Source organism: Artibeus jamaicensis, unplaced genomic scaffold, assembly GCF_021234435.1.
Source record: "Artibeus jamaicensis isolate MK-2021 breed Jamaican fruit bat unplaced genomic scaffold, CSHL_Jam_final contig_387, whole genome shotgun sequence".
Taxonomy (NCBI): domain Eukaryota; kingdom Metazoa; phylum Chordata; class Mammalia; order Chiroptera; family Phyllostomidae; genus Artibeus; species Artibeus jamaicensis.
Window position 1 is genome coordinate 1,096,216 of NW_026521812.1, and position 8,401 is coordinate 1,104,616.

The 8,401-nt window shown below is 53.6% G+C and overlaps 1 protein-coding gene across 1 annotated transcript; it reads left to right on the top strand.

The window, feature by feature from the left end:
• The first annotated feature begins 2,896 nt into the window (after positions 1-2,896).
• On the top strand, positions 2,897-3,715 carry OLIG3 (oligodendrocyte transcription factor 3). Its single transcript, XM_037148803.2, has one exon. It carries the CDS (start codon positions 2,897-2,899, stop codon positions 3,713-3,715), a length of 819 nt encoding a protein of 272 aa, XP_037004698.1.
• The last annotated feature ends 4,686 nt before the right edge of the window (positions 3,716-8,401 follow it).

Sequence of the window (8,401 nt, forward strand, 5' to 3'; positions counted from 1 at the left end):
CGAGGGCCCTGGGCCTGGACTGGCAAAGCTGCCACTTCCAGCATCTCCAGGTTACTAGAGCTAAACACCCTTTGGGAATTGGGGCAGCGGCGGGGGTGCTCTGGTCTTCGTGCTGCCCCCCTTCGGCGCCTGGCGTAGACCCCACCCCCATCTCCCAGGTCGGGGTGGGCGCAGGCTCCCTCCTGGTGGAAAGGCGGTGCGGAGGAAGGGAGGTTTCTGGTCCGACTTCCAGAACCCCGGCCCTTGTCTTTCCATTCCTGCAACTCAGTTGTTCAGCTTGTATTTCGAGGACTGCTTTCTCCCGCTGTTTTTCCCCTGCAACCTCCTCGGCTAATTCGGGGGGATTTTACACCCTATTTCATATTGTCCACTGAGAAGATTGGGGGGTGGTTAATGCGGTAACATATCTGCCATCGGCATGATGTTTCTCCTCCTTCACTTACAACTCTCTTCCGCTCTAAACAGACCCTGGTACTTCCCGAAATCAAAACTGGGGAGCAGCAGTCTCAGGTTGGGTGTGGAAGACACGTAGAAATCCAGGGGCCAGGGAGGAGGCTCTGGAGCACCGAGGGGGCCGGGCCGGTGCCCTTCCCAAAGGCGGAGAAGCCACTTTCCCTACCGCGGAGATCTCCCTGCCGCGCCCCCCACCCCCACCCCACGACCGCAGAGCAGCGGAGCAGCTTCACAGGGCTGCGGTCAGGACCGCGCCTCCTCTCGCCCCAGGTTCTGCGGACACCTGTTCGGAGTCTGAATAAATGCCGATGTTCTGGAACCCTTTTTCGCGAAAGCAGCTTTGAGGCGGGGGGAGGAGCGGTGTTACCGAGCAAAAATGGGTGAGTTTGGTGAGTTTGGTGAGTTAAGAAACATCCGTTTGGCTTGGATATTAGGAGTGCGTTTGGACATCAGTCTTTCCACAATCAATCAAATCTCCTGGCCTTTCCATTTAAAGAAACTTTTCTTCCAAGGAGGCGGGGGCGTTTGGAGGATAAGAGGCTTGTGTCCAAACTTCAAGGACACTGCAGTCCTGGCCTTGGCGAGGGACTGTTGACCATTTTCTTTTTTTACAGGAAAGCAAAGTTTGGTGTAGAAAAAGCATCGGTACAGATGTTGCCTCTGTCCCCCCCACCCCCCACCCCGTCCGACTGGTATTGCCAGCGCTGCTTTCGAGGTGTGACCGCCCACGAGGCACAGACTCGCAGGGGACCGGGCCATCTCTCTCTCTCTCTCCTGTTAGCTTTTCCATCCGTGTCCGTGGAAAGTGAGGCCTCCTCCTCTCGAGTCCTAGAGACTTTCAGTGACTCTGCCGCGCAGATTGAGGCCCTAACCACCCAAGGGATCGTTTCGGTTTCGTCCTTTGCACCCAGACACTCAGCACAACTTAGGGTCTGTCACCGGTCCCTCCGAGCCCGGAGCGTGGTGGCACCAGATTCTCTTAGAGGCCGTTCTCGGGCTCTCTCCCTTCTAGGGATTTTTGCCTTCCCACGCCTCAGGCTGCTTAGCTATTCCTGATTTATTTAAAACAAACAAAAAAAAAACAGCGAGAAGGAATAAAACCCCGCGCGGACCTGGGCACTCTCCCGGAAGGCACCGAGCAAGAAGGCCTGCTCTGTACCCCCAGAAAAACTGTGCTAGACCGCAGTGCCCACGCGCGAGCGCGCGCACAGGGCTTCTCCAGACCCGTTTGCTGTCGAAACACATACACACACACACCACTGTGGCTTATTTTTCGACTCTGAGCTCCCGCTTTCCCCGGCTGGCTCCACGCTCTGCACAGCGGACAGGGGCCGTGGGAGTCGCCGGGGTCCAGCGGCAGCCGGGAAGCCTAAGCAGAAACACTTTCCCGAGTTCCCGGGAACCTTTCCAACCCCTAACTCTTTCCCCGCCCCCTCGGCTACTTCTCCTCCCCTCCTTAAGGTGCTCTCGTAACACTGCGATTTTTCCCCCTTTAGTTCCAGGTCTAAGAAATTAAGAGAATTGGGCAAAGGTGCAAACCCATCACCAGACACGAATATCCTGTTGAACCCACACCAGAAGGGCCCAATAAAGAGAATGAGCACAATGTCTGTTTAGAAAAAGAGAACTAATAAAAAAAAAACACTTCAGAGGACGCACACCGACTGCAATCTCCTCCCCTCTGCCCCGCAGACGCGTGGAACCTGCCCTCCATCCTCATCTGTCCCTGAAACCGTTCCATTGGGACTTTTTTTTTTTTTTTTGCCTACATTTGCCAAAATTTAGGAGTAGCTATGAAAGAAAGAGAAAGAATATTTCAATTCTTTTCTCCAAACCCAGAGGAATCTTCGCCAACCTTCCTGGCCTCTTTCCTCCCCTTCCTTAGGTTCCTTAGGTGTGATTCGGTTAGGGAAATTGAGAAGAGGGTTGGGGGTGGAGGCAAGTTTTTTAAAAAACCAGGAAGGCGTGAGCCAGAGCGGTGAGTGTGTCAATCAGAGGGGTTTGTGCCTGGGGGCTCCTAGCGGTTTTGAGCAGAGGTGTCCCAGGGCGGCCCCACAATGAATATGAATAAGAATCCTTGCTAAATGGGACAGCAAAGCGCACCGCCCTGAATGATGGCACGTCATCCTAACCAGCCCAGGATAGATAGGAGGGTTTCTTTTGTCTCTTTTCTCCGCCGCAGCTCTATAAAAGCCCCTCTTTTTCAGCGTGAGGTTAGTTCAAGCACACACCAACTAGCTGTCCGGGAGACAGTCTACCCAGAGAGAGGGGAGTGGGAAGGGAGGAAGGCGGGGAAAGGCAGTGCCTGAGCTTTTCTTCTCACGTCTTGTCTCAGTGAAGTGGCTTCTTGGGCTGTGCAGATTATTATTTTTTTTAATTCAAGATTTTCTTTAATTTTCCGCCCAAAGCCTCCCCGCGATCGGGACGCATCCTCTGTAATAAAATGAATTCTGATTCGAGCTCTGTCTCCAGCAGAGCTTCGTCTCCGGACATGGATGAGATGTATCTGAGGGACCACCACCACCGCCACCACCACCACCAGGAGAGCCGTCTCAACTCGGTCTCTTCCACGCAGGGCGACATGGTGCAGAAGATGCCCGGGGAAAGCCTCTCGCGGGCTGGCGCCAAGGCTGCGGGTGAGAGCAGCAAGTACAAAATCAAGAAGCAGCTGTCGGAGCAGGACCTACAGCAGCTGCGGCTGAAGATCAACGGACGCGAACGCAAGAGGATGCACGACCTGAACCTCGCCATGGACGGGCTGCGCGAGGTCATGCCCTATGCGCACGGGCCTTCCGTGCGAAAGCTCTCCAAGATCGCCACTCTCCTGCTGGCCAGAAACTACATCCTCATGCTCACCAGCTCTCTAGAGGAGATGAAGAGGTTGGTTGGAGAGATCTACGGAGGCCACCACTCGGCCTTCCACTGCGGGACCGTGGGCCACTCGGCCGGCCACCCGGCGCACGCGGCCAACGCCGTGCACCCGGTGCACCCCATCCTGGGCGGCGCGCTGTCGTCCGGCACTGCCTCCTCGCCGCTGTCCGCAGCCTCGCTGCCCGCCATCGGCACCATTCGGCCTCCCCACTCTCTGCTCAAAGCGCCCTCTACGCCGCCCGCGCTACAGCTGGGCAGCAGCTTCCAGCACTGGGCCGGGCTGCCCTGCCCCTGCACCATCTGCCAGATGCCGCCGCCGCCGCACCTGTCCGCTCTCTCTACAGCCAATATGGCCCGGCTGTCCGCTGAGTCCAAGGACTTGCTCAAGTGAGCAGAGGACGGCCCGGCTGCGGAAGACGAGGGAGAGCTGCAGAAGGGGCCGTGGCGCCGGGCTGGGAAGGAAGGGGAAGGCTGGGCACTCCGCTGGCGGGAGGGTGGCGCGGGGTCCTGCGGGCTCCCCCCTGCCCCCCCTCAAACAGGCTAAGAGATCTCGGACCCCACTTGTCCCCAGAAGGAAAGAACCGAAACCAAACTGCAGTTTCTAAGTGGTAGCGAAGGGGGACTCGAACCAGACGTCGTGTGTTTTGCATGCATGCTTCTTTTCCCCATGCCGCGCCTGTCTTTCTCACAGTCATAGGCTCTTATCAAAACTGCATTTGTTGTAAAAGAGAGGGGATCAGTACAGTTAAAAACTTGCAAAGAGACTTCAGAGTTGGCTTTCTCTGGCTCTGTGTTCTCACCTTGGAAAAGACAACCATCCCCTTCGAGCAAAACAAATGTAAATATTTTCTTGAGATGGGTGCAATTCTGACTGTCATTAATCTCTCCACAGTTGTTTTGTTTTCTCGAGATAACAGAGAGAGAGAAAGAGAGAGAGAATAAAGACCCGAGTTTTGAATCTCACCGCTGGTCCAGGGCATGACATCTGTTATGTGGGTTTTTCTTAAGACGCAGTGTAGGTCAAAAGAATGCATGCGGGCTTCTTAATGAATCTTGTCTAAACATGTTGTGCAGGCCGTGATGCCATTTTCCTTGTAACAAGGATTTATTAGTGAATTCTCCCAAGTACTCCGTATATCTGTCTGTGTTTGTATGAAATGAAAATGGGGGCAGAGTGCAAAGACCCAAATTCACGCACATGTGCTTCTTCTCCCACCCCCCCAACCCCTTCCACTCCATTCCCAACCTTCTTGTCTGTTTGGCTGCTCTGTGGGCTGGGGTCACCAGAGCCTGGGGTCACCAGAGCCTGGGCTCCTTCCCCTCGCTTGCTCCACCCCCACTTGCTCAGTTATTCTGCATGCGGGGTCGGCTCTCTCTGTCATCAGCTTTGAAAACTTATCATGGTGTGGGGAGGGGTACCGTTTTTATTTTCCTGAACATTTGCTTGAAATATTTTGTTAGGGCTTCAAAGACAATACCTGTCTTTATTTTTTATATATTCTTGATAACTATGATATATTTATTAACAACCAGTGTTTCTGAATGAGATTTCAAATAAAAAAGAACCTTTAAATCCTAGCTTTGCCTTTGCCTAAAATCTGTGAAGGTGGGGTAGTGGGTAGGGAACTCCTGGACTCGGTGAGGTGTGTCTGGGCCTGGGTGAGAAATTAGGATGGGCTGCAGACGGGACAAGTTTCCTCTGGTCATTCACAGGTAAAGAGGTCAGATAAATTGGCGCTACTTGTTACAACTAAATGTCCTTTGGGTGAGAGCACTGTGCATGCGGGTCGTCTTGTGATGTGTGAGCTCCTTGTTTCTCTGCAGTAATCAGACCCTCATAAACTCTGCAGTCAAAAAATTTTAAAAAGTAATCTGGAAACCCCAAATGACAGGAAATTAGAGGCAGAGTAGTGACTGCAGCGGCTGTGTTGGCAACAGATAAGAATGAAGCAGTAAATTGACTTCTTTTCACTTTAAATTAACCATGTGGCCTTCAAAAAACAGGTTAAAATGCAGTATATGTTTTAAAAGTCAACAAAGAGTGGTCCTAGAGAATAATCAAATGCCCGGCCCCCTGCCTGCTCCCTGGGCTGCAGCCCCACAGAGAAAGGAGAGGCCACTCTGCTTTGTAAAGTGAGCAGGGTGAAGCCGAGGACCGCCCAAGTCTCAGCATCTCGAAGATTTATAGGGGTAATTCTCCCTCCTTTCCTCCCTTGGAAGATGGCAGGTCTTTAGCGGAATACAAACTATTTGCAAGTATTATAGGGGGAGGACTGGGGAATAAAGAGAAAAATCTACATTGATGATGGCTAAAACCGGAGTCTCTCAAATCAATTACTTTACTTTTCACCCCTTCCTCCCATCACACTTCCAGATAGCGTACGTGGAAGTGATCCAGCAAGAAGACTGTGTTTGTCTATAAAGGACAAGAAATCAAGTTCAAGTGATGATAACCCCAACTCACATGCCTCTATTTCCTACTAAGAAAAATAAAGCCTGATTGAGATGTGCCACCCCCAATCTGCCCCTGGATTAGATGTGACATGACCTTTCTGTTGGCTGATTCCTAAACTCCTCCTCAAGGGGGAGAGGCCCAAGGTGTCCACCCGGGCTCAACAGAACTGTCTCTCTCCAGCACCTGGCATGAGCAGCACATCTAGAAGCCTTTTCCTTCCTGGGTCTCCCACTGCCTGCCTGGTGCTGCTCCTCCTTGGGAGGGGCTGCATCTCTGTGGGTCCTAGTTCTATTTAAATCACTCTCCTCCTTATCTTTTTACCCCGATGCTCCTCCCCAGCTCTCCCACCGCCAGAGAGAAAGACCAGAGTGAGAATCTACGGTGGAAGGTGCTTATTTCCTCTGGTTTTGGGCAGATAAATGGGGGAATAATCGTTTGTTTCCCAAGAGTGATTCATTTCTCTGGGTAAGCAAAGAGCTGTTGAGGATTTATTTGAAACCAACACAAGGCAGCCTTCCAGCCTTTCCCTGTGTGAGTTATTTAGAAAGAGGAGGGAGCAGAGAAGTTTCATCAATCAGGAAAACGTCTTTCCCCTAAGCCACTTGCTTCTTTGAGCTCTTTTTCCAAAGGCCTGGTCTTGGGAAAACGCTGGAGAGGCCTGACCACTGGCTTAGCAGTGGGCTTTCCCCGATCTCTAGAGCTGGGGTTTAATGTGGGTGCCCTAAGGAGTAAGGCCACACCCCTTTACCAGGGCAACGCTGGCTTTTGAGGCCCTGCTGCTGGGACAAGGATCCTTGTAGTTATCTCCAGCGGTCAGTTTAAAGAGCTGAGTTCCACTGCCCGTGGTCACTGCGCTAGAAAGAACCTGAATCGCAGAGGACTCTACCCCAGGCTGTCCAAAAGCGGGAAAACAGGCCCTGCCTCCGACGTTGAGGAGTTCTTCTAAACGGGCTGAGCTCTTTTCTGGGTCACCAAACTGCCCCCTCCCTGGCCCCCGCCTTACAAACGGGGAGAAAGGGGTAGAACAGGGCAGGAACTCGAGCAGGAAGGCGATTTGGAAGTCAGGTTTCTCCCGGAGTTTCTTGATTTATTGGGGAGGACCAATCACCACTCGCCTCTCGGGAAGGGCCTTGCCGCGGTGCGAGCTGGTAAACTGGGAGTGTGACTTTGCGAGCAACTCCTCCTTGCATTTCCCGTTAAATTCTCAAATGACTGATTCCAGAAACAAAATTACAAGGCCGTGAAAGTGAGAGGGTATTTAGGCATTTGGTGTTTGTGTGTGTGTGTGTGTGTGTGTGTGAATTTGCCGCTTTCTCCAAAGTTCTGAAGTTTAAAGCAGTTTTTAATTCCATCTAGAAACACGACAATGATCCTTTTATTCCAAAATCAAAGTTGCTTTATCGTTAAAAGGACAGCGAAAGCCTCGTGGGCAGAAATATCTCGAGAAGCTTGCATTCAAACCTCCGTGTGGTTTAAGCCAGTGACCGAACTTCAAGAGAGAGGGAGAAAGTCACACTTTGAGAGGGAAACCAGGCCACCAGGCCTTAGTTTCTAGCCACCCCCTCCTCCTCCCGGGGTTCTGGGGCTTTGGGTTTATACCCCGAAAAAGGTCGGTCTGAGCAGCCCACGAAGTCCAGGGTCTTGAGTTCTCAAACTGTTTTCAAGCTGCGGGATCGAGCAAGGGTTTTCTAATACACTTGTCAGGAATTGCAAAAGCCCTTCTTCTCTTAGGGAGGGCGGTTGGTTCTCTGACCACCTCTCCCAGCTATGAGATTCAAACGCGCTTTCTAGGTCCCTTCTGGAGACCGCAGGCTCCTCTCTCCCCTCCCACCGTCCTGCGGAAGGGTGCGTCCCTAGCCCTCCCACCGCCGCTCTGCCACCTTTCGGGGTCCATGGACAGGCCTGGGGCTTGAGACAGGCCTCGGGGCTGGGCCAGGCTCTGCCCCTGCGAGGCTGAAGACGCCCGGCGGGAGCTCAGCTACAACCCTTGGAGGCTCTTCCAGAATTGACTGGACTAGACAGGTCAGTCCTGGCTCGCTGGGCCCTCCTCCCCGCCCCTCTTCACTGCCGCGGCTCTCGGCCCAGAGGAACTGCTGCTTCTCAGCCGGAGCAGAGGAATTGTGCCGAGGGGATGCTGAGGGCCGGCGCCGACCTCGCCACTGGGGATTTGGACTCTCCGGTTAGCGCGGCCCCGGGGTGCCCGGCTCTGCAGGTGCAGGAAGCGAAGCTCCAGGAGGAGCCCAGCCTAAGGGCTCTGGCAGTGACTTTGGAAAGAAATTGGCCAAGGGAGGCGCCTTGCTGGCTTGGGCGCAGCTGAGTCTTCCCTGACTCTCCGCAAACTTGCTGGAGAATGAGTGCCCCCCTTCCTCGCCCCTGCCTGTTCTCTGAGCCTCTCTGGTACTTATTTCCCTTCCGAATAGTGGGGAGGAGGCAACCCCCCTAAGACTCGGGTCTGCAGAGTCTCGCTTTCTGTCCGTTTTCAGTGACACTCTCCTTGGGTCTCTGCGGTCTCGAGGCTGCGGGGGACCAGAGAGGGTGGGGTGCGAGGATCCACCGAGGCGGAGAGCACAAGACCCGCCAGAATCGGTGCTCGTCGCGGCCCCCAGAGCCCTGGGACTGGAT

Coding starts and splice junctions, on each gene's coding strand:
- OLIG3 (XM_037148803.2), top strand. CDS start 2,897: ATGAATTCTGATTCGAGCTCTGTCTCCAGCAGAGCTTCGTCTCCGGAC.